General features: G+C 45.1%; 1 protein-coding gene across 1 annotated transcript; it reads left to right on the top strand.

The window, feature by feature from the left end:
• Window positions 1–9,788: 9,788 nt before the first annotated feature.
• On the top strand, window positions 9,789–26,423 carry STC2 (stanniocalcin 2). Its single transcript, XM_075009925.1, has 4 exons — window positions 9,789–10,352; window positions 12,711–12,853; window positions 16,226–16,437; window positions 22,832–26,423. The coding sequence occupies exons 1-4, from the start codon at window positions 10,085–10,087 to the stop codon at window positions 23,223–23,225; spliced, it is 1,017 nt and encodes a 338-aa protein (XP_074866026.1). The 5' UTR covers window positions 9,789–10,084; the 3' UTR covers window positions 23,226–26,423.
• Window positions 26,424–26,818: the final 395 nt, after the last annotated feature.

The following is a 26,818-nucleotide window of genomic DNA, read 5'->3' as shown; positions in this document are numbered from 1 at the left end:
ACCAACTCTGCAGTTCCATTGGTCTTTTCCCAACCAATGGGAGCTGCAGAGGCAGTGCCTCTGGGCAAGATCAGCATGAGGAGCCTCCTGACCCCTCCACTTACCTAGGTGCCAGATCTGCTGGCCTCTGCCAGGGTGCAACATGGTGCCAGGTTAGGCAGGGAGCTGCTGCCTGAGTATTGCCTGAGGTAAGCCCATGCCCCAATCCTGTGCCCCATCCCTGGCCCCTTCAAATCCAGAGCCTCCTCCTGCACCCCAAACCCCACAACACAGCCCCACCTCAGAACCAGCACCCCCCAGTCCAGAGTCCTTACCCCCTCACACCCTAGCCTTCTGCTTCAACCCCCAGCCCCCTCCCACATTCTGAATCACTTGGCCCCAGCATAAAACCCCATCCTGTATCCCAAACCTCCCTTCCCCACACGCCAGCCAAAGCCCACACCCCAACTCCCTGCTTCAGCCCAGAGCACCCTCATGCTCCCTGAACCTCTCATTTCTGAGCCCATCCCAGAGCCTGCACCCCCAGTTACAGCCCTCACCCCCTCTGATACCCAACACCATGCTCCAGCCCAATGAAAATGATTGAGGTGCAGGGAAAGTGAGCCACCAAGGGAGAGAAAATGTAATGAGTGGGTGGCGGGACCTCAGGGAAGGGCTCGGGTGGAAGGGGCATCAGGACAGGGGCAGGGCTTGGTTTAATGAGACTACAAAATTGACAACCCTAACTAGGGGTCTGATCCTACTAATATGTGTCCAACTTGAAGCATGTGGGAAGTCCCACTGAGGTCAATGGAACCTACTCACAAACTGGAAGTTAGATATATGATTAGGATTATGGCCTACACCTATCATTTTTCTTAACATTAAAGGGCTAGGAACTTATGCCAGCCCATTTTGAGCCTTCTTTACTTTTGAATGTCATTTGGAAGTACCTCACATTCCGGCTAAGGGATGCTGCTTCCCATCATCTTATCTAAGTAAGACTACTGGTTCCTTTGCAAGCTCGACTTTTCTTGCAGACACAGATACACACAACACACAAATTCACTTGTAGTAAATGCCGAGAGCAGTGCTTACTCTGTTATTCGTTTCCGTTCTGCACCAGGCCAGTAGCGATTAGTGATGTACTCCGTTGGCAAGATCCAAGCGAAAGGAAATTGTTTTACCTTTGAGGGCCTCTTTACTGTGGGTGAAGAATGTTACAGCTTTCAGGAGTACCAGTTAGAACCACTTATAACCAGACTGTGCTGTGGTGGCATTAAAACACCCAACAGATCTCAATTTGTCCTTCCAAGATGGAGACTTTTGCTTCCACACACATTCCTAGACATGAGAAGTTTTAAGCAGCTGGATGTAGAGATTCGTGTGGATAGTAACAGGCAGATCAGAGATTGCCCAGGTCAATCCTTACAGCAGGTTCTCCTGGATGTGTTATTTATGATTATTTAGTAATCTAGACAATGTTTCATGCCTTACAAATCTTTTCCCTACTCTCTCCTTAAGAAACAACAGAAGAATCATTCCTAGGAACTTTGTATTGCTGCAGAGGCTGGGGAAGCTAGCATTTTGCCAGTTCTCTTAATGGGTAAGAATTATGTTGCTCGATATGTCTGAATCTGGACAACCACATTTCTGAAAACTCTTTGTTAATATTAGTGCCAGCAAAGTTCCCATTTTTCTTCAGCTACAGCAGTAGTTACTGATATCATGCCTGTTTATCATTATCTGACCCATATTAGTTGTAATCATATCATATTTTTGTTTGTATCCACAAGTAATAAAAACCACGCATATCTTAACTTTGACTTTAATATTAAAGTAAATACATGATTCTGGCAAATTGCTTGGAATTACGGTTTAATGGCATCTGGTTTAGATATTCTGTAGTAAATTGTTGGCACTAGCATTGCCACATTTTTTTTATTTGAACTAAAATGTTCTCAGAACATGTGTTTTCTGTCCAGTTTGCATGTAATCATTTTTATGAATCCCACAAAAGTTACAAGGATTTTGCAACTTAAATTACCTGAGCAGACAGAATTGATTCCAACTATCTATTTCACAGCTGATTAGCTAAGGAGCAAACATTGCTAGATGCAAACAAGCACGGCTGGTGCTTTGTTTTTGGTCACAAAGGGCTTTCGTTCTTGAAATACCACTCCAGGTACAGTCCATTTTGCTTGCAAACTACATACCTCTCTTTTATGTCAAATCCAACATAGCTACACCCGTTTTTCTTATTCCACATAAAAAGTAACCGATTACTTCAGTAAATACCTGTTCTAAAAATATCACAGAGTGGTTTCCTGCTGCTCTAAATACTAAAATGCTCAGAAGGATTTCTGATCCTTGTAAATCTTTCTAACAGTTCATATTTTATTAACAAAGTGGGCAATTCTATAAACCCAGAACATAACTCCTCACTGAGACCATTTTTCAAATATTTGACCTTTTAAAGAAAAAGACATTTAAGTAATGCTAAATATCATTAACTGTGCCCTCTCTTTCATGTATTAATTTTGTTTTCTATAATTTATTGTCACGTTCTGATCATAGATCATAAAATCGATGACTATCCAAGACTCAAAAAGGACAAATCAAAGTGGGAACAAGCAGCTTAAAATTCTTTAAAAGAATTCTTAAAACCTCATGACAGCCTTGAATTTACTAAGCCTAAAAGCTAATGTTGACCCCTATTTCATTCACTGCAACTAAATGTATTTTCATCATCCTGGAAATGTCTTGCAGAAATTAAATCCAGACCCTCAGCCTATCCCCAGGAGAAGTCCCGGAACTTTGGCTGATCTCCAAGGCCAGCTACAGACACTGCCCCAGCTCATGTTCTCACTGACCAGTTCTACTACTAGTGCAGCTCTATGGTGGGTACACAGAGATATGCCTTTTGTAGTCAGCATCTTGATTTAAGATCCAAGAGTGCAGAGGGAAAAAGGCAGCAGTAAATTCCCCTATCTTACTATTCAGGCTCATAGCCCTGAGAGCATTTTGCACCCATAAAGAAAAAAAAATGCACAAAGTTTTAAAATTCTGTTAATTCTATTTGTTAAATAAAATGTGGAGGCTCCAGCATGGCCTCAGGGAGCACAAGCCACTGGCTGCAAAGATAGGAGATCACTGTGCAGATGCCCCCTGAGACACAGACTCTGTGGTGAGACTGCACATAAACCCAGCACAGTCAAGGACCAGGCCTGCACCAGAAACAATCCAAAATGCTGCTCCTCTGTGCCAGGAGCACCAGGTGTGGGCCAGTTCAGCAAGGCAGGATCCAAGTGTGAAAGGGCTTAGTGTGGGGGTGGGGTTCAAGTGTGGGTTGAGAGGGTTCCGTGTAGGCCAATCTGGCTATGGGTGGCTCAATGGGGGATTTAGGTGTGTCAGGGGGGGCGGAATCTGGATGCAAAGGGACTTGTAGACAGTTCTGGATGAGATAGTAATGGGACTTTGCGGGGGGTGTGGTAGAGGTGAAGATGGTTGGGGTTCAGCAGGGGGTCTTGGTGTGGGAAGGTTAGAGCTCAGAGGGGCATCTGGGTGTGGTGGACTCAGTGGGGGTGCAGATGTTGGAGGAGTGGGGTTCAGTCAGGTGGGGATCCGGGAGCAGTGGTTGGAGCTCAGTAGGGATCTTGGTGCGGCAGCTCATCGGCGTGCTCCATGTGTCGGGGGAGTGGGACTCATCGGGGTGGTTCTGGATGTCAGGAGGGTGAAGCTTGGCAGGAAGGTCTAAGTCTGTGGAGCTGTAGATGCATGTGACTTGGGTGAATGGGGGCCAGTCCCCATACAGCGATCCCTTCCCAAGTAGCTGAGGAGCAATGTGCACAGGAAGTGCAGGGGATGCGGGAAAGGAAGGAGAGAAGGTATTTGAGGAGATTCTTAGAGCTGGGGAGAGAAATCTGGGGATGGGTCTAACATGGCCCCAGATGCTGTGTAAGGGAAGACTACTCTTGCCGTTTCCCTCTGCTTCCCTATCAGAAAGCCTTTTCTTTTTTTCCTGCATGAAAGAAAAAAGATGGTGGGGGACATAAATTCTGTGCATGCACAGTGGTGCGGAATACCTGAGGAGTATCAGGTGTCTGAATCACAAGCTATCAACTATAGGCTACATAGCAGTACACCGCAAAAACAATGAGAAGTCCTGTGGCACCTTATAGACCAATAGATTTGTCAGAGCATAAGCTTTCGTGGGCAAAGACCCACTTCCATCAGACGCATGAAGTGGAAATTCCAGGGGTAGATATAAATATACAGGCACATGAAAAAAAGGTAGTAGCAATCAAGAGGAAGGCCACAATTAAGGAGGTCAACTCAGTTAGGGAGGATGTGGCCCACTCCCAACAGGTGATGCTGAAGTGTGAACACCAGTAGCAGTACATAGAAATTCATTTAGACACTAATTCTCAGAATCTGTAATTCCTTCACACTTCTTTAGACTCAGGATTGTACCTATCTTCCTTTATCAATCAGATGCCTTCTTCCATAGCATGATTTATGCTTGGGATTGTCCTCTCTCTGATGGTGCGCCATATGCTTCTCTACATTCCTCGATCCTGACCTTTATGGTAGAACCTTTCATGGATACTGCACAACAGGAAAATCTCTGTGACTCTGAAATTGCACGTTATGTATTTGTGCCTGTTTTAGATTGTCACCTCTTCGGAACATGGATGTTGTGTTCTCTAGCTTTGTACATCATTAAGGGCAGGTCTACACTAGGGAGAAAGTCAATTTCAAATACACAACTCCAGAGATCAGCATAGCGTAGCTGGATAGGGTCGACTTTCTCCATCATCCCTACAGCAGAAGGTCAATGGGAGAAACTCTCCCATCAAATTCCCTTACTCCTTTCTACCACAAGGAGTACCAGGGTTGATGGGGACTCCCCGAATGTTTGACTTAACACATCCCTACCAGACATGCTAAACCCGATCCTGGATGATTGTCCTCTGAAAGATAGACCTTCCCATAAATCTAGATGTGCCCTAAGATCACTGATAATAAGCCTGCAAACTCCTGCTCCCTTCAGAAAGACAAAAGAGATAGTAAACTCCTGACCAATGGCACAATCATACTTGCAAAAGCTCATTTTGTTATTGTCATCTCATGTTTTATTTAGAGCGTGAAACACTCTTAAAAGATTAAAAACTGTATGCTTTAACTGACAGAAATAAAGGCATGTTTACTAAAACATATAGTAATGCCAAACCATTACAACTGGATACAATTAGGTCCTTTCTGAAGAGTCATTTTTTTAAACCAAAAAGGAATAATTTGTAAATTACAATAAAATGTCTAGAGGAGGTAGCTATCTTAGACCACCCCGTCCTGAGGTTAGAATCCTGAATGGGCTCAGAACACCCACTGAGGTCAATGAGGACAGCCCACAGCAGGATCAGTGCCGTAGGGATAATACACATCCTAAGTATCCTGGGAACTAGCCACTAACAACTTGGTAGGACAGGTAGTTATTCAACAAAATTACCTGGCACTTGAACTTGCATCCAGTTATACCACCTGACAGTTACCCTTTGCTACCCAAAATATTCCGGAGTTGCTGTGTGTATCAGAAAGTGAATTTTTGTGATACAGGTTGAACTTCTCTAATCAAGAACTCTGTTGTCTGGCAAGATCCATAATCCAGCAAGATTTTGGTTAGCCGGATGGCCACTTATCAGATAGACATGGTCAAGTCTCCCATGGTCCCATAAAGTTCATTTACAGCCACCAGTCCTGGCTCTCAGTGTTCTGTGCTGTTGTTTAGCTATAATTTACCCCTAAATGTGCCCCAAGTAAGCTTTGGAAGTATTGGTAATGCTGCTAGACAATATTGAACTCCAGTAGTCTGGCAAATTCTCTTGTCCAGCAGCAGTCAGGTCCCAGGGGTGCTGGACAAAAGAGGTTCAACCTGTATTGTTATTTTTAAAATACAACCACAGGGTTTTTATACATATATATTTAGTGAAATATTGGCCAGGACCATGTCAATTAAACATTTATATGAAAAGGCAAAAGAGTTACAATGAGAAAGGTGTACTCAAAAAAGTAGAGAGACACCTTTTAACACCCAATAAAATCCATCACCCCAGCCAACCCTACTGGAAGGAGAGAATGTAAAAATAGTAAACACTTTTCTTAAAAAAGAGTAAAATAAAGATGGCCTAGGTGAATGTTGGGTCATAAATAATATAATGAACTCTGATACAGCAAAATAACTTACATTTGTATTTTGGTTTGGGTTTTAAATAATCACAGTTTAAAATCACAATGTTATTGAGTAAGGAAATCACTGAAACAGCACATTGTGTATGTGTGCGAGAGAGAGAGCATAAAGGAGAGAGCTAATATAAATCCAGATCATGACTCTGCAAACTTTTATTCCCATGAACAGAACAAAGCAAGCAGTCCCGTACCACCTTAAAGACTAACGATTTTTTAGGTAATGAGCTTTCATGGGAAAGACCCACTTCTTCAGATTCTGGAGCAGAACTCAGTGAGTTCAATGACATGTTCCAATGCATAAGTGTTTTGTCTGCAGGTCTCAAGATCCCCTTACATTTGAACACTGCAATCTGACAAAATTAATATGCTCCAGACAGGTGCAGAGGTCAGCATCTGCAGACCAAGTTGCAGGATTGAGGTTTTAGTCACCAGAGCTGTTCACATATGCCAGTTTGTAATAAACTTCTGGACTCTGTTTTAAGATTAATACTATTCCAAAGTAATCTAATGGCCTGTTTTTAGATCAGTTAATTACAGGCCATAAAGAGGTTTGAAATCCCCAAATCAGGCGTCTCATGACTTAGGCATGGCCAAACAAAGATATTTTTTGCAACTGTAGGAAACTTGACTATAGGCAGTGTCATTGTAGCTTAATTGGGCTCAGGATATTAGAAGGCTAGGTGGTTGAGATAGTATCTTTTACTGCACCATCTTCTGATGGACAGAAAGTTTTCTAGATAAAAAAAGCTTTTAGTCAGTTCTGACATGAGAAGTTCCTCCAATAAAATGCTAACTCCAAAAGTTTGACTCATTTGTTGCAAGCTTTCTAAGGGCTTGGTGTCTAGTCTACAATGAGTTTTCTGTCGACAAAAAAGACGCAGACATTCTGGGGGGACCTCTGTTGACAGACTGGGCTTCTGGTTCATTAGGCAACCCTGTTTGCTGAGCTTCCCATTGGTTGTTCTGTTGCATGCCACCAGGCAGTCCAGCCACTCTGTCAACAGAGTGGATTATTCTTTTAATCTGCTTTTGTGTGTGGACATGATGAGTCGACAGAAATTCTGCCAAAAGATCTCTTCCGACAGTAACTTCTGTTGACAGATCGCTGTAGAGTAGATGTAGCCAAACAGTCCTCCTCTAATTTTACTGCAGTATAGCCCTCTCTATCTGTAAAAAGGTGCGTATATATCCCTAGGGGAAGGGAAATTAAGTCTACCCCAGCAAGGCACCTTTGTAACATTAGAGTCCTATGTTTTTTTACCATATACAGCCACTGAGGTAACAAATAACACACCCAACAGACATGACTGGAACAATGCAGCACCAATGTGGAGCTCAGGCCAAACTCATGAACCTTCTGGCCACAGTAGGGTGATCAAACATCTGTTTCTACCAGGACAATCCCTTATTTAAGCTCACAGGCAACCCAACCTTTTTAAGAAAATGGGCAAACTGTCCCATATTTTGTGGGTCTCCTGTTCCCTGGCACCCTGTGTCTCGGGAACAGGAGCCCCCATTGCCAGGGACCTCCTCCATGGGCAGCAGCTTTTGCTGCCAGGAAGCCCATCTATGGGGCAGCTGCCTTGTTCCCTGGCATCCTGCACCTCGGGGGGGCAGCTCCTGTTGTAGGGAAGCTTCTCCACTGGGTAGCTGCCTCCTGCCAGGCAGGAGGCTGTGGAGCCCCCTTTACAGAGGAGCCCTGACTCCGGACAGCAGCCCCCCGAGACTGCTGTCCTGTATTTGCCATACAGCAATGGGTCAGAGGGGTAGCCATGTTTGTCAGTAGTAGCAAAAAGAAGTCCTGTGGCGCCTTATAGACTAACAGATTTATTTGGGCAAAAGCTTTTGTGGGTAAAGAGCTGCTTTGTCAGATGCATCCAAAAATCTGATAGCCTATAAGGTGCCACGGGCCTTCTTATGACTTTTACAGAGCAATGCGGTCTCCCTCGGCCAGAGACACAGCATGGCATTGTTGAGGTTCCAAGGAGCTGGGAGCCTGGCGGCGTTCTTCCGACCGCTGGGACAGAATCAAAACTGGGTCTTCCAGCCTTAGCCCTGGACGTGAGAGCGGTGACATCCGCCTCCGGGGCTTTAGGCGGCGGGTGGATTTCCTCAAGTGCCCTTGGACAGCTGTGAGGGGAAAGATCGCGGCAGCAGCTGGAGACATTCCGCCCCCTGCAGCCCCGCCGCCCCCTCCTCCCAGCTGCAGGACAGCGGAGCCAGCAGGCCCACAGGCCCTGCGCCTCCTCCCCCAGCCGCATGGCGGCCGCCCCCAGGGCCGTGGAGAAGAACTGCACGTGGCCGGCGCTGTCTGATGAAACTTCGGATGAGTGTTACCGCAGCTGGAGCTCGGGGGAGCCCTGCCGGGCCCCTCTGCGCGGATCACCTGCTGGAGGCTTCCCCCTCCAGCGAGGCTGGGAGCCGCGGGTGCCCAACTGGGACGTGTGAACGGCGGTTCCGCTCTCTCTCTCTCTCTCTGGCCGCCCGAGCGCTCCCGAGGCACCCCACTCTTGAAAGGCGTTGGGGGTGCGCAAGGCGCGCACTGCAGGATCGGGCCCGGGTTAAAAGGGCCGTGCGATAGAAGCCAGCTAAGCGCCCGCAGCTCCCACGGAGTGTGTGTGTCCGTCCCCCCCCCCCCCCCGAGGAGGATGGAGAATTGGGCCCAGTAAATCTCCGCTGGGTTCTTCAAAGATGCAAAATAAAATACCATCGGGGTGGGGGAGCGTCTCAGACAACTTATTTCACAGCTGCCCGAGTCCACGATCTGAGCGTTTTCAGTCAAATCTCGCAAGCGGCGGTTCTGATCAGCCCCGCGGGCGGAAAAGCCCCGGGAGGCCCCAGTGACTCTCCCGGGCAAGCTTAAGGAGGCGGGCGGGAGGCGGTGTTCCACCTCCTGGGGGACAAGCCGTGAGTGCCGCCAAGGAGTCAAGCAAGCCAGCCGAGAAATGCAAACTGAAAGGCAAAGAAGCGCGGAGGCGGGCAGGGCTGGAAATGCGGCAGCGTGTGTTTACAGGAGACTGAAGTTGCATTCTGGTTGCCAGCCCAGAAGCCGCCCTGGTGATCAGTGACTGGAAGATCCCTGGGACTTCCTTCTTGCTGCAACGCACGGGAGGATTGTAACAACTCAGAGGTGTTTTTGCACTCCACCCTGAGCACGCATCAACGTGCACTGCTCCCAGGGTAGGAACCAAGCCGAGGGGCTCCCGGCGGGCACGCCAAGGGCTGTAGTGCACAGCGCCAGCGGTTAAACCGTACAGGAATTCCCGCTTTAAGGAAGTAGGGAAAAGGGGGGAGTTAGAGATATGTCATTTGGCAAAGACTACGTACCCTAGTCCAGTGGCTCACCTGGGAACCCCCTGTCCCCCCCGTACTCTAATCATCGTTGCATAGTGCAGCTTCCCCTACAGATCCCTGATCCGGCCACGTGCTTAAATGTTCAAAGCATTCTTGAGCACCAAAGGGAAGAAGAAACGGAGGTGTGCTGGACCCCAGAACCCCCCGCTTTTCTCCGCCTCCTGGTGCTGCTTAATCACCTGCAGAGACTGAGATTTTCCTGCAGAGACAGAAGATGTTAACTGGCTCGTGTTCAAATTCTCCTAGTGGCGCGTGATCACTATTGTAGTTTGCAACCTGCTGATGCAAGTTCCCTCGACAATTTGTTCTACGGCGTGTAGTAGTTTCGAACAAGCCCTGCCCACTATGCGTGCAGTCAGAGGGGGACAAGGCTACGATTGGCCGGGCTGGCGGACAACACCTGCTCGACTCCTTCATTCAAGTGACACGAGAGCTTCCAGGGATATTTGAGGCACCATCCTTTCCCTTTCTGGCCACTTTCAGCACTTGCACCAGCCCAGATCACATGCTATCCAGCGGGCAGATTACAGGACGCGCAGTAGCCTCCATTTATACACCCTTTGGAAAGTACCAGAGGCGGGAAACCCGCAAAGGTCTCCACGGTGGGGTTGCAATCAGGACCATGTGTGCAAAGCGGGTCAGTAAATTAGTTACCCTGGCTTTGGTCTTTGCAAGTTTGGATCCAGTTTGGGGCACAGAAGCCACCAACCCGCCGGAAGGGCTCCAGGATAGAGCCCCCCAGCAGAAAGGGCGGCTGTCTTTGCAAAACACAGGTATGTGGTCTCAAAGGAGTGGGGGGAGGTCGAAGGAAATCCAGACGCTGTTCGCTATTGTGCAGGGAGGAAGCAGTGGTAGCGAAGGGGTGTCGTTGCCTTGTATTTACAGAGTATCGGGTATCTAGATGTGCATCGTGACATGTATTTCTGTGTGTGTGTGTGAGACCATCAAACGTAAATCATGAGGCGGCAAGAGTTCACTCCTAATGACTTTTGGAGCCCCAGCGAGCCAAGCACGTGCTGTCCTTTGGCTCGCAGAGACAAGCCGCTCGCTGCCTTTGATCTCTGCTCACCAGTGATGAAATCCTTCCAGGGATCAGATCAGCGACACCTGAGAGGTTATCCCACGTGACTGGGCGAGTTTTGTTCCCGCTGTAATTACTCGCGGCACGGACCCGGAGATCTGCCGCGGCCGTCCCCGCACGTTGCAAAGCAGCCCGCGTCTGTCCTTTCATTGTAACCAATCCGGCGGCAAACGTGGAACTGCCGCGGATCAGAGGCAGGCGATTTCTGAGCCCGGAGGCGCCGTGTGAGCCGGGGTTAGATTTCCTCTAACGAGAAGGTTTCTCCTTCCTAAAGACACATTTCAACCGGGGCGGGGGGTGCTGTTGCTGCTGCTGCTTCTGCTTCTGCTTCTGCTTCCCCTGCCCCTGCGCCGAGAACTAAGTAATGATGAAACCTGCCTTTTGGTGTATTATCTGCCTGGCGGAGAGAGCCGAGGCGTGCACTCTCCTGGCTCCTTTCCCAGGCACGGAAAGAGCGCGCGGGAGCTGCACGCTTTCCCCCTTTCGCGCCGACTTTTTTTTTTTTTAACCGTCTCAGTGCTGCGAGCCTTGCCGACGCACGCACACGAGCCGGAATGCACGACTGCCCATTACGGACTGCCACATGTGAATCACGGCACTGTGCAGTTCTCAGCACGCTGGGAGCCAGGACATGTGATCCGCAAACCGTCTGCATCCCAGTGCCAACAGAAGCATTACAGCTGGGCGTCCAGATCCAAATACACCAAGATGCAGTTACACAACGCCTGACAAAGAGCTCCCTTTCGGCTTTGGGACCTCTCTGGGTGCAGCGTTCCACGTGGAAATAACGCAGTGTCAGGGTGCCCTGCTTAACTAGTTTCCCACTCGTCTGGGGTTTGTAACTGCAAAACCTCGGGTGGCCTTTTCTGCCCGCCCCCGAATTTCACTAGCCCGCCACATCAGAGAGGAGTTTGTGGTCCTGTGAAAAGAAAAAACTAATGCATTGTGTCCTTATTTGCACACACTTTTTTTCTTTTTATGATATATTAAGACACACTACATTGTCTCCTAACTCAGCACTTTTACATCAACCGGTTTTTTCCCCTCCCCTCTGTCCTAAGCAAATTAAAATTAAAGTTGCTGTGAGGGATTTCAGATGGCAACATGTCAAGAGGAAAGGCTGCAGATGTCTCAGACATGCTGTGGTTTGGAGAGGAATTAGGCTAGCTCCCCAAAGTGAGCTTTAATTAAAGGTGCCACTAGTAAAATGAACACAACAAATTCTTAGCATCCTCAGTTCTGCTTTAAAAGCTGCCCCTATTTGACTTCATCCTTCAGCTTCTCAGCAACCTTCTTCTTTCTGGCAGCAGATTTACTGAAGGGCAAGGAGCAGCCTTGTTAAGATTCTGATTTGAAGGTGTTTGTCCAGTGTCTGAAATAAAATATTATTTGCTTCACTATGGCACAAAGTTTAGAAGGGAAAAATAAGGGATTCAGTATGCATGGGGCTGAAAGGTCTATTTGACTGCTGCATTCAAATAATCTGAATTTTTGGATCATTAGGAGGCTGGCTGGGGGGAGCTGGGCTCAGGCCACAAGAGGCTCTGTCCCGCATTGAAATTTAGGGGAAGTTCTGCCACTCATTTCCAAGACAGCAGGATTGAAGCCCCAGTAGTCAGTAACAAGAGCTGTGCTAGGCACTAGACTCTAGTTCAGAGTACCAGACACAACAAATTCTAGCCTGATCATGCAGTTCTCTCTCAGGCAAAATTCCCATTTAAGTTAATGAGGGACTTTGAGAGAGTACCAATTGTAGACCAGGTCATCATAGGCACCAAAAGATTCAAATAATAGCCATTTTCAAGCAAATAGAGCTATGATGTAAGTGGAGCGGATTCAGCATTTACTTTTTGGATCTCATAGTCATAACAAAATGCATGTGAATGTTGCTCTAATTGCTGCAAAAATAGATAGGCTGTGTGGGTACAGTAACTGTTGTCTTGTGCTTTTTCTTTTGAACTGATGATCTTAGCAAAATAACTCTTCTTTCTCCCCACACCCTTATTTCTGAATATTTGTACAAATTAACCATAATCAATGGTCATTTTAGCTGAAATCCAGCACTGCCTGGTTAATGCTGGCGATGTGGGATGTGGAGTGTTTGAATGCTTTGAAAACAACTCGTGTGAGATCCGAGGCTTACATGAAATCTGCATGACTTTCCTACACAACGCTGGAAAATTTGATGCCCAGGTAATCAAAAAGTGGGGGGAAAAAAGTGAAATGCCCAGATGATGCTATATTTTATTGTTTTTAAATACATCTTTAAAATAAGGCTTTATTCAAGGATAAAATCTGCTCTTATGCATATCCAATTCCCATTTCCTTTATTGAGACTTGGATGCATACAACCAAGGGCTTGATTCGTTCTGCTCATATGCAATTCAATGGAGAAACTCCCTTTGTCTTAGTGCTGTATCAGGCCTCAAAAATCGAATGATGTATGCATCGTGTTTAAGCTGTCTTTGGAAACATTATGTAACAGCATACTAAGCTGTACCTCCACCTAAGCATTTTTACTTGGCGGACCTCCGGTAGCAAAAATGGAGAGGCGATGCCATGAATGGATCCTGCAGTCCTCCCTCAGACAAAGCTCCTGTTGCATTCATTAAGGACTGTGGGGTTGAGCCTATTAACACCAATGGGTGTTCTGCCAATAGGCTGAAATATCGTAAGTTCTTTGGGGCAGACTGTTCTGAATGTACCATTTTATTATTTAAATAACACCTGCATCTGTGATGCTAAAAATCTCTCACTGTAGACTAAGGTATCCCACTTTAACATTCCCTATGCAAATCCGATCAAATTAATTCCAGGGGATTGATGGATATACTTTTCCAAACCACCTAAGTGGCTTAGGGGCTTAAATTCTGTTTCAAAATTTGAATTTCTGAAAACTGGACTAAGGTTCCCCAGTCACTCAGGCGCGTTTGCAAATTTTATCCAGTGTGTGCTTATTAAATTACTTTCACAGAACTACACACAACTAACATAGGCATATCCAGAAGCTGCTGTATTCAGATAGTCCTTTGGCTCAAACACTGACAATAAAATACATTCTTTAGGCAGTGTGCGGTATTAAGTTTGTCTCCTTCATTTTCTCCCCAGACCATTTACACATCACTGAAGCATCCTGTTATTATGTCTTGTAAACCTATTCTCCCATTTCAGTTGTGGAGAGAAGGGAACATTACGATGGGCCAGCGGCATTTGGCTTGACACATGCAGTTTATAGTATAACTTTGCTGAAGCCACCCAGCTGTGGCCTAATGGCACTTTTTATACAGCATAGTAGAAAGCAGAGCTGTCTTGCAGATCCAGCTGTTCTGTTTAGTAGGGCCATGGGAGCAGACCTAGCAGAAAAACAAATTCCCCCATGCTGGAGATTTTAGGCTGAGATTTGCAAAGATACATAAAGGATCTGGATGTCCATTAAAATTGATGGGAACTGTGTGTCCAGATCCTCTCGGCATCTTTTGAAAATCTGAATCTTAGTTTCCAGACAGCTGCCAGAGAATGATAATTAGATATTCTTATTTTACCCATTATATATTAACCAACAAAGAGTTTGTGGAAATAAAGCCATGGGAAAACCAAACACATATGTGAAATTATTGCATGAAAGCCAGCAAATAATTGCTCCATTGGACATGCTCATATCTTTATAGAGAATAGCAGCTATTTTACATCCAGATTGTTTCTAATTTAGTGCAAAGACACTGGGCTCCATGGAAATAAATTGTCATTTAAAATATACAGTACTTGTGAAATTCCCAGTGACTTTATTCTCTTCTCTTTGGTTTCTTTTACTGGCCTTATCTGAGCAAGTTCTAGAAATGTATTATGCGACACAGCTATTTGTAGTGTCACATGTAACTGTCTCTCTTCCTTACCCCAACAGAAAACAAATGTGACACTAGGATTTTTTTAAAAAGAAGTCTTGCGTATGCACAGTATTTAGTTGATGTCTGCTGTGCTATGCGTGTATGTTACGGAATGCAAGATCAAAAAAGTAAACCCGATGCTTGTAATGGAAAGCAATGGTCATTGGCACAGCACTTCAATTGGTGGGGAGCATGTGTGTATTGCTCTCAATCTGTGTGACCCTGTCATAACAGCTGATATCAGTCAACGAGAGCAGAAATTGCACCACTGACCACAAAACACCTATTTGCCAGCATAATTTAAGGCCAGTGCTCTCAGTGACCACCCAGGAGCGATTCAAGTGCTGCCTCGCTCATTAGTGCACATCCACATGCCCCAGTGCACATAACAAAACTTATTCCACACATTGATGGAAAAAATAGAGGGAACACTGCCTGAGGGTGATTAAAAATGGGACAACACAAGATCACTGCCATCCAGCTATCACTCAACAAGGAGAAGAAAAGCTGCATAGTTGCCAGGAGAATTGTGACATACATATATAATAGGACTGGCTACAATATCTAAAGGTGGAAGGAAGAAAGAATAGAGATGGGCATGCACTGTAAAGCCATATGAGGAGAGCAGGGAAGATGATTAAAGGGATATTGCGTAAATAGCCTTAATTGTCTTTAAAAGACCTTTTCTTTTGTGCTGTTCTCTGTAATCCCTTAGAGATAGTGATGTTAGTCTGTATCTTCACAAAACAAAAAAGCAGCCCTGTAGTACTTTAAAGAGTAACAAAATAATTTATTAGCTTTTGTGGGACAGACCCACTTCTTCAGATATGATCAGAATTTTCCAGATCTGAAGAAGTGGGTCTGTCCCGTGAAAGCTCATCACCTAATAAATTATTTTGTTAGTCTTTAAAGTGCTACAGGACTGCTTTTTTTGTTCTGTAATCCTTTGTGGGAGCTTAAAATTGAAACGTGTTCCCTTCAGCAGCCACAACTATCCAGATGTTATTGTAGGGTTGTTGGTAACATTGATTTGGGGACCCTTTTTTGTGAGGAAGTGGGAAACACTGAAGCTAGTGGTTTGCTAGAGGGAATAGAGAATGCTTATATAAAAGCTATGTGAACTTTGCAATCTGATAAGGAAAATCAGTTTTCCTTCCTGGTCCTGCAGATGCAAAGCAATTTGGTCATTCACATCAGTGAGGTAAGCCCAACGTCAGCTATGGTTAAAGACTAGGAATGAAATTACACCAGTAAGTTGGGATGGCTGTTGTCAAGAAATGAAACCTATTTTCTTTCCAAAGCCAGAAAGGAATGGGACTGTGTTAGAGGGAGAGCACTTAGGCTATATCTACGTTGCAGCAGAAAGTTGACGTAAGGTACGCAACTCCAGCTACATGAATACCATAGTTGCGGTTGAGGTCCCTATGTCGAGTTACCACCGGCTCCACGCTGTGGGGGGTTGATGGGCGCTCTCATTGGCTTCCCTTACTCTTCAGCTGGGTCTATACTACAGAGTTTTGTCAACAGAAGAGGCCTTTAGAAGCAAAGAAGTAAAACCAATGGCCTTAGCAGTCAGATAACTCTTGACACTGTCATATGTAGGAGTGGCAAGTTAAGTGTAGGTCACTTTTTGTGCTTAACAGACACAAATACAGAGCTATTCTGTTTCTTGTCTTCTCAGGGAAAATCCTTCATTAAAGATGCTCTGAAGTGTAAGGCTCATGCCCTGCGACACAAATTCAGCTGCATCAGTCGCAAGTGCCCTGCCATTAAAGACATGGTGTTCCAGCTACAGCGGGAATGCTACCTGAAACATGACCTCTGCTCTGCTGCCAAGGAGAACGTACAAGTCATTGTGGATATGATTCATTTCAAAGACCTGCTGCAGCATGAGTAAGTGTGAGTGTGCAAGGGGCCTAGTACTATGGTGTGGGTGAAGGAAGCATTTCACCTCATGAGGCATGTGGTTGTACAACATTGTTACAAAAATGAGTACATGTTGAACCGCTCTAATCCGGAACTCTCTTGTCTGGCAAACTCCATAGTCTGGCATGATTTTATTTAGCTGGATGACCACTTACCACAAGTGTAGCTGTGTTTCCCATGGTCCCATAAAGTTTGTTTCAAGCCACCAGTCTTGGCTCCCAGTGTTCTGTCCTGTTATTTAGCTCTATTTTGCCCCTAAATGTCTCTAAGACCCAGTAAGCAATGGAAGTGTTGGTAACACTGCTAGACAGCATTACCTCCTGTGGTCCAACAAATTCTCTCATTTGGCACACATCAGGTCTTGAGGGCTCCGGATTAGAGGTTCAACCTGTATTATCTTACAGGAACGTGACCATGGGAGGGGAACATTTTTCTTTCATGGTAATGACATTTATTTTCAGAAATACCAAGAACAGGCCAAGCACTTTCCAAACAAAAAGAAGGCTCATTCTGTGCCCGCAAGACCTTATATTCTAAAAGAGAAAACAAATGGACCAAAGAAAAGGGAAGACATCAATGAAGGGGTTAAGATGGTTTTTACACTAGGTACATATAATTTGATACTACAGTTCTATTCTTTTGTAAATAAATAGATTAGCCCCAGGTATTTGGAGCTGTCCTACTCTTCCCCTCATCCAAACAACAATCTTGCTTGAAGGTTAATTGGAGTCCATTTCTGATCTGCTTTATGAAATTCCAAAGTAGTCATATACCTAAAATATCTTGTTGAGGTTACTCATAGAAATTGACTACACCGGTGGTCAGCAACCCCCAGCACATGTGCCAAGAGCGGCACGTGAGCTGATTTGTATGGCACTTGAGGCAGGAGCTCAGCTTTACTCCGCACGCCACCCATGCAGCTGGAAGCTTGCGCAAAGCTATGCCACCTGTGGATTAACAAAAGACCAGCTAACTCTACCAACCACCATCTATCGGTAAAGCTCTGCATCTTTATGTATGTATTAATGAAGCTGTTGTAAGTTGGACTATTAGTGACTTTAAAAAGTATTGCAGGCACTCAGACTGTACATAGAGGTCAAAAGGCCAAATTTCAGCACTCCGCCTCAGAAAAGTTGCTGATCCCTGAACTGGACTTTCATAAAGAAAGTCTCCCATGTTCCTGGTTCACATCAACCCTGTAAGCTTCTCAAGCAAGTGTGGAGGGCCACATGTGCATGCAAAATGGAATATCAGAATCTAGATTTTTGGTAGTTTGCCTCTTTTGAGAGTACATTTTGCACCTGCAGTGAATGGCTGGTGTAGCTGGAATAGTAAGACATCTAAACCACCAAACTGCAGGAATAAATCAGGCCCAAACTTCTGTCATCTGTACCCTCCCTTCAGTTGCTGCTGTAAAAATGAGGGAATGCTTTTCTGCGGATGGAAATTCTACCCAGGCAGACAGAAGGATAACCAATGACCATCTTTTTACCATACCTGAGTGACTTATCATTCTTTATTGAATAACCAACTCACCCAAACCCATAGACAATAACAGATAATACCACCCATCTGTCCTCTAGCACTTTTCATCAGAAGATTCCAAAGTACTTTACCAAGGAGGTTAGTATTATTATCCCCATTTTACAGGTCAGGAAAGGGAGCAGGTCAACTTTTAAAGCAAGTCTGAGTGTTGCACTCTTAAGCACCAATGCCTTGGAAAATCCCAGCCTGATTTCCTTAGGTTGCATTGAAAATCCCACCCTTAAACGCCAGGTTAGGCTTAAGGAGAGTGCAGCAGTGACACAAATTTATTCAATCTTTAATTACTCTATATTAAAGTGAACATGGCTCCCTGAAAGCACCATTCCTTCCATGAGCATGGGCCTTCGTGAGACTGGGATCCAGTAGCACAGCTGGTATCCTCATAGTAGTATTTTGCATTGCCACTGCCATATTGTCCTGGTAACAGGGGATAGGAGGCGCCAGCATGCTGGGTTTCTTCTGGGATAGTGAGGGGAAGCAGCACATCACATTCCACACTGACATTTCAGGAGCAGTGTTCCCTCTCTGCTGTGCACTTGGGCAACTGCCCAGGAATGATTCAGGTGCCACCCAGCTGATTAGCAGAGCACCCTCAACTTTCAGCAGCTGGCAGCATGTATTTCTGTTGCTGGTGCACATTAACACAAGCCTTGATGCACGTAACAAAACTTATTCTGCATATGGATGGAAGAAGTTAGAGGGTATATTGTTCAGGAGGTGCATTAACAGGCTCTAAATGGACAGGTGCTTGTCTGCAGATAAAACTTTTGATCTCTGTAAATGAAAAGTGCCATAAGAGCAGAGGGCTTTGCCAAGGTGAAATCCCCTTTTTACAGAGTAGGTCAGCCCAAAATTTTCAAAAGTGGCCTCAGTTTCTGTGCCCCCAATTTGGTACATCTCCATCCTGTTCAGCTAACTTAATTTAGCACTGTTAAAACAAAAAAGCAGTCCAGTAGCACTTTAAAGACTAACAAAATAATTTATTAGGTGATGAGCTTTCGTGGGACAGACCCACTTCTTCAGACCATAGCCATACCAGAATGCTCAGCACCCCTGAAAATCAGGCCCTGCCTATCCCAAGTTGGGTTTCCAAAATAGAGACCTCCCAAATCAGGACCAGTTTTAAAAACTTTGAACTTAGTGAACTTGCCATGAGCCAATGTGCATGTGGGAGGCAGAAATGGGCCCAAACCCAGGTCTTTTGACTCCCTATGTTTTGTGCAGGTCAGTAGGTGGCAGCTATCCTGTAGGCAAGATAGCAAAGTGGGATGAAGTGAAAGAGGAATGAGGAAGAGGCACTCCTCAGAGAGCTAGCAGGCTGTGAACACCCGCAAAGGACACACAAAGGCTTCGAACTGTACACCAGGAAAATTTGCCACCATTTTTCAGATGATTTTTGTCAAGCCAAAGTCCATGTTTATATGGATGTCAGTAAAATTCTCACTGGTTAATGTGACAGGTGTGTTAAAGAACACATCCTGTCCCATCGCAATTCCCATTTCAGATAAAAGACAAAACTTGAGACCACAATACTGATGTTCATTCTTGCCAGCTGTGCTATTTCAAAATGAGCAGACTTGCCATATTATTTGGACCATTTTCTCTTCACATGTAAACAGCTCGTGGGCAGTAAGGACGCCCATTGGGGAGCAGACTGGGAGAAGGGAGGTTTGGATATATTTTTATATTACAGTGGTGAAAATGGTCAGAACAGATGCATTTCCAGGACTTGTTATGATCCAAATAACAAAAAAACAGCAGACCACTCTAGTCAAGAATCCAATGATGAGTTCTTTAGTCTTTTACACAACTGCCCTCAAAGAAGTTGCAACCCCAGAGATTAATTATTCCAGACAAACTGTAGTTTAGCAACAGAATAAAATCTTGGTACTTTCATCCCTCTCCTGTCCTAGTTTGCTACTTCTCCTTTTGCCATCTGGTCTACTTTGCCTGTTCCAAGTGGTTAGCTTCAGGTACAGGACTCATCCAGCACCCAGAACTGGATGTCCACAGAAGATGACGTCGGCACCACTCCATGTGCCAGCTTCAACCCTGGTTACTGTAAGAAAGGTGGGCACACCACTGAAATCAGTGGGGCTGTCCTGCTTACACAAAGGCTGAATTGGGTCGCTGAAGATAGCTATCATGGGAAATCAGGTGGTTCCTTTGACTAGAGACTTCTAATTACATTACCCTTCTGGGCTCTCCCAGCCTGCCTGCCTGCTTATAGCAGAACTGTTGTCTGCCCTACCTAGCACTTACTGGTGATACCAGCAGATGTGCCCCTGCAAGTATTCTAACATACTTCTTGCCCTTCCTGACACTTTGCAAATAATTGGGCTTCATCCATTCACTGGTCATGTTGCATCATGTAAATGCAACACCACAGGACGTGACTCAGATTGAAAATACAAACCATCTATAGATTTTCCAGATGGTGAATGGGTGCCAAGTGTGATAAATATTCTGCCCATACTCTCAGGCTAGCCCAAAGGCTTTGAATCACTTGTCATCTGCCTCAGTTGGATGGGAGATAATAGATCATTTAATACCTTAGTGACCCCATTAGCAAAAAAAAAAAAAAAAAAAGGTGAAGAATATAAGCCTAGGTAATATGGTGATAAACCGTGCTTTAAATCTGTAGTCCATTGGTCCCACTTGCAGCAAAAGCAGAAACTTGAAGCTTCAGATGAAGACAAATGAAAGTGATAAAACCCAGAGAAATGCTAGGCCTTTGCGAAACGCTATTCACTGGGTGGGGAAATTCCTCCCTTACCGAGGCAGATGATTGGTTTATGCCCTGAGGTGCAAGATTTGGTTACTGTTGTATAGAGTATTATGAGTAATGAGAAAAAGTAGTGTTTCAATTAAATGGTATGACTTTGCAAGCCAATTTTCTGTAATTAGATATTTTAGGAGCTTGATGGATCACATAGGAAGGGAATTGATTAATTTTTAAGGTCATTTATCTAAGCTGAGGACTAAGAAGGAGGAGATGGGGAAGGAGACAGAAGCGGGGCCTGGCTGAAATATGCACAGTCACAGAGCATTAGGTCAGTGGCAAATGTTCTGACAGGACTTTGGAGAAACACTATCTAGGTATTTTTACCATGCCCACCACTGCAGTCTCAATGACATTATAAGCATCTACTTAGGTCAGGCCAGGTTTGTCCAGTAGACTTCCCTCAGAGTTACTAATGACGGGAATTTGTAGAAGCGAATAAAGTTTGCAGAAGTCAGGTGTAGGGTTCATTTCTTACCTGTCAGGGAAGTATCAGCAGGCAAAATCCTACTCTGACAAGGTTTGGATTCAGTCATATAATATGTACATTCTGTCCCTAACTCTTCTAAAATCAGTTAGCCTGAGACTAGGCCTGCACTGCAAACTACTTGGGTATCATTTACATTGTGGACAGAAGCTGGAATTATTAAGCCAGTGGGAGAGCTCTTTCCTGTCAGCTTAGAGTGGCTTCACCAGAAGGACTACAGCAACGCAGATGCTGTAGGATAGACAGAGCCTGAATAAATGCAGGAGTGAAGGCTGCCCAGTCTGCTGCTGTTACATGTTTTTTTGTTTTGTTTTGCATTTAAAAATAAAGCTTTGTGCTTATGGTACCCAAAAGCACTGCCCAGCACATTGCTGCAACTCTCCAGCCCATATCAACAGGAGTGTTGTGAGCAAAACACAGGAAATCATTCTTCCACTCTGCTCTGCGTTGATTAGGCCTCATCAATTGGAGTAGTGTGTCCAGTTCTGGGCACTACATTTCAAGAAAGATGTAGAGAAACTGGAGAAGGTCCAGAGAAGAGCAACAAGAATGATTAAAGGTCTAGAGAACATGAGCTATGAGGGAAGACTGAAAGAAGTAGGCTTGTTTTGTTTAGAAAAGAGAAGACTTCGAGGTAACATGACAGCAGTTTTCAAGTACCTAAAAGAGGGTTACAGGGAGCAGGGAGAGAAATTGTTCTCCTTGGCCTCTGAGGATAGGACAAGGACCAATGGGGTTAAACTGCAGCAAGGGAGGTTTAGGTTGGACATAAGAAAAAACTTCCTAACTGCCAGGGTGGTTAAAGACTGGAATAAATTGCCTAGGGAAGTTGTGAAATCTCCATCACTGGAGATATTTAAGAGCAGGTTAGACAAGCACCTTTCAGGGATGGTGGTCTAGACAGTATTTAGTCCTAGTGTGAGTGCAGGGAACTGGACTCAATAACCTCTTGAGGTCCCTTGCAGTTCTAGTGTTTTGTGATCGATGTGGGGCCTAGAGGGGCCGGATAGGAAGGGTAACACATAGTGGATACAACTCCTCAAAAGGGTGAACTACCCTCAAGCATGCCACTTACTGATCAGAGTCCACCTAGCCCACCTTTTTGTGCTTAAATGCATTAGCACTGTTGGTTCTACACAAGCTGCAGCACTGGTCTCTTGATTCTTTGTTCTGTCCACTAGACAACTCAGCATTCTGCTGTTGTTGCCTGTCGTACCCCAGCAAGCCACGTCTCTGTGGAAGTTACGCCTAATGCAGCTGGGGGCCAGAGGAGACATTAGTGCTCACCTGGTGGAGGTGCTGCCAAAGGACTCAAGTCTCAGTTGCAGTAACAGGAGAGACATAAACACTTAGCAAGAGTAGCTACCAGCTGAGGGAACGACTGTGCTCCACTTAAGGCTTCTACAGCATCTGACCACTAGCTAGCAAACACAATCAACTTCATGCAGATGCTGTCGGGTAAACAAGAGGAGAATGAGGCACAGTGACTTCACATACACTTGCTGATGTGTAACCAACTTCCCCTTCTGCTCTCTCTTTACATCTAGGCCATATGTCGACCTGGTGAACATCCTGCTGACGTGCGGGGACGAAGTGAAAAAGGCTATCACCAGAAGCATCCAAGCCCAGTGTGAACAGAACTGGGGAAGCCTCTGCTCCATCCTAAGCTTCTGCACCTCAGCTGTGCACACTGACTCCATGCTGGGTCCTGAGAAAAAGCCAGGAGAAGCCACCAAATCCTCAACCAGCCGTGGGGACATACTGGTACACCCCGAGTCTGACCACAGGGAGAGTTCACGAGCAGCCAAGGGGGAAAGAGGCAGTAGGGCTCACTTCAACACCCATCCCCGAGTTAAAGCTGGGGCTCACAGCCCCAAAGGGGCACATGGGCTCATAGAGCGGGCAGAAGAATTGTCTGACTTCTCCGACATCCGAAGGTGAAAGGAGGCACCAACCCAACCCTCCCCCTCCACCAAAACTCCCTCCATTGAGTCCATCTTCTTATCTATGGACATTCCAAAATCTCTACCATTCAGAGGGGTGATGTCAAGCACAGGGCATTGTGGGATATGTGGACTTCTGTGATAGTGTATAGATTAGCAAAGGGAGAGCAGTGGTTCTGGGTTATTGATTTCAACCAGGGAACTCGTGTTCACATAACCAGTGAGTGAGACAAAAAATTTAAATCCCTCCCCCTTCAAAAACAACAGAACAAGTGGCTATTGTTTGCGTTTTTCTTTTTCAGTTGATTGGTTCTGCAGGGAGGCCTCAGCCAGATGTTACTTTGGCCATTCACAGCTCAGCACCTCCATGATGCTTAAGGGGCAATCCCCAAGCAGATGGTGGAGTTCCCAAGGGGGCTTGTCTCTGCCCCGGCTGTGAATGTAAGAGTTCAAGGTGGGCTGCTGTGACACTTGCATGAAATAAATGTCCAGTTTATTGCACAGGGAGTTTGCTGTTTTGAGTGATGTCATTTTCTCATAAGTCCTGAGCCATTGTTCCTGTCAGGGTGACACTGCCTGGCTTAAGTGTTCCCTTGTATGTGTTTTAACCACTGCTTAACTTTTTAATCCAGTTACTCCAAGATATCCAGAGCCTAAGCAGTCAGCTGCCAAACAAGTCAATTTGACCATTATTCCCTGCTTAGCATCCGAATAAGCACACTTTCCACAGACCTTCAAAGACCTCAAGCATGTCCTTTTTTAGAACCTACAGCTGTACCCCACCCACCCAAGAAGGATTTGCTGCTGCAGCCTCCCACTTGTGAGCAACCCAAAATGTGGGGCTCAGGCACAAACAACAGGTGTGTCTGTTAGCTTTGTGGGGTTCAGGAGTATTGTGAGGACCTGTTGAAGATCTGTCCCCTCAATCATCTCTGGAAGCAGCATTATGGAGTTTGCAAGATTGTAAAGACACAGTGTTCTAAAGGTGGCCACGAGCCATAGTTTATCAACGTGACAAAAAAGATTATGGGGTAGTCATAGATGATTAACTTTCCTTTTACAACTCGTCTGCAGGGGAGTGACCTCCAGACCCCACAGAATGTGTGGGATGCAGATGGGTGAGAAGAGTTTGGAGAGCTGAATCTTCCTGAGTGATTTAAAGTTAGGGTGAGAAGCTAGGGTGCCACCTCTCTTACCCCCGTATGCAGTTGTGATCCTAAAGGTGCACTACTGCAAACACCTATCCTAGGATGTTATTCTTAAACAGTTGGTTATCACATCAAAATGCAAAGAGGGGTGGGATTTTTAGTAACCTCCATGGGGGAAGGGTGATCCTTCTTGGAAGACAGTATCACCTGGAAGATGAGAGCCCTGGCTTTTTGCTGCAGGAGGCCTGGTGTCAGATGCGAAGGCAGTTTGCTAGAGACTGAACTTGCATAGGGAGCTGACATTTGTCTTTGTCACTGGGTGGGAGTGGCGGGGATTACCACCACGTGGGATTTAGCCAGAACTCCAACTGAGTCACATTCTGCTTCTGGGTACATGTAGGCATCTCCCAGTGTCTTTGGTGAGAGCTTTGTGTGTATATCCCATAGCAGAATCTTGGGCATTACTCTCAGTACAAGTCCTGGGGGTAAATCTCGGGGGTTGGGGGAGAGCAAGACACAACCATTAACATGATGAGTTATACCATTCTGCAGCCATCAACCTCTTGAACAAAAAAGATACTGATCCTCCTCTCACTGAATTGTTTGACAAAACTCTTATCTAACCTCATTGGGAAATCCGATCAGGCCAGAAGCCCTTGAGGAACAGGCAGGTTCCTCGTAGTACATGGACAAGATGACTGATCCACTTACATTAGTGGTGATTTGTGGCTCATACACAGAGTTTGCCAGTCAAAGGGGCTAGATCCCTACCTAATGCCAGTTCACATATACCACTTGCAGTGGTTTCCTTTGCACCCTCCCTACTCCAAAACGAAGTGTCTTGCTGTGATGATGCCATAGGAAAGTGGTCTCCCTCACTCTGAACTCACAGGCATCCCCCTGCCTCATGATGACAGACAGGCATAGAAAAGAACAAGCTCTAACCAAAAAGAGAACCCTACCATGACAGCAGAAAGGACTTACTATCAAGTTAATATTCTTGCTTAATTCCATTAAGCTCCTCTCTCTCTTTCTCATTAAAGTTCTGATTCATCTATGAGAACCAAACATACAGTGCTATATATACACTCTTGAATGTCTTAGTCAACATGTCACCTCAGCATGCAAACCATTTACTTTTATTCATTCATTCTGCATGGAGAAAAGGATATATTCCTCCAGCTTGTTAATTTGATGAACATTTCTTTATTGTTTCAAGGGGGCAGGGAATTTTGTATATGGCATAACGTTTTTTTCCTCTGTGTGAAGATTTTCTGTGTTCATCTACTGATTCCACATATGCTATTATTGTAAATATTTAACATTTCTATTTATTATATTGTCTCCATTTAAAAAAAACCAAACACTGCTGGCTATGGTAATTTAAACGTATGTCATTGCCTGTGTTGTATATATTCATGCCACTAGTACGTTTTGTTGTTTAAAGCAACGTAAATATAATTTTATACAGTTCCATAATGTTATTGACAGCACAAATCATTTATTTATTGTTAAACCTTCTTTTACGTCTAACAAGTAGGGCTATGTTAACTGCAAATATGTTGTCAAGACTTCTACATAGCCTTAATTCTTTGTGAAGTCCATTTAAAAAAAATTCTACTGTCCCCTTAGACACCATATGACACTTTGATCAACAATCTTCCCAAACCTGCTGTTTGCAAAGGAGGCTTAACTAAAAAAATAAGGCCCAAGTGTTTCTCTTAAGCTTTGTTTCTGGGGGGAGGGAAGGGAAAATCAACCATGAGAGAAACTGGGAAAAGTAAAATGCCTATTGGAAAATATATAAATAACTCCTCATCCTGCAAAAATGCTGTTCTATCTTAAAAAATTAAGTTCTGAAACATAATGATTAAAAAAAGTGTTCCTTAAATTCCAGTTCTCTATGAGAAAAACATACTAGTTCTATCTCATGTAGAATTTACAGCCAAATAAGCTTATAAACATTGTCTATGGATTTAGGCAAAGCTCTGTATCTTTTCACACTACTATTATTTTTCCTGAAACACTAATAAATGTTTTGAACAAGTCATGCTGAGGTTGCTGCTTTTATTTTGTAAGTGCAGGTCTAGCTACGTGAGAGTTAAGAAACCATTTTGAAGCTGGGCATTTAAAAGAACACAGATACATTCACTGGGCTAGATCCTTTGAAGGGACAGTGGCTTCCTGTTAGCCCTATCCCCCAATCCTGAGGACTAATTTAATCTTACAGCAAGTTTCGGGTATGTTCTAGTTTGCACCAGCTGGATGGGTGCTCTATGGCCAGTTACTACAATCACTTCTGCCCTACTTCCTGAAACACATCCTTATGGGGGGGTCAGGGGAAGGCAGGAGCATAGGAAGTAGGCCTGACTGAAACAGCTATATTCAGTCTGGGGTCCCCTGTGCAAGTGAAAGGATACCTCAGCTGGCTCCTTAAGCCCCT

This window comes from Carettochelys insculpta, chromosome 15 (genome assembly GCF_033958435.1).
Source record: "Carettochelys insculpta isolate YL-2023 chromosome 15, ASM3395843v1, whole genome shotgun sequence".
In the NCBI taxonomy this organism is placed as follows: Eukaryota; Metazoa; Chordata; order Testudines; family Carettochelyidae; genus Carettochelys; species Carettochelys insculpta.
This window is presented reverse-complemented; position numbering and strand designations above follow the sequence as displayed.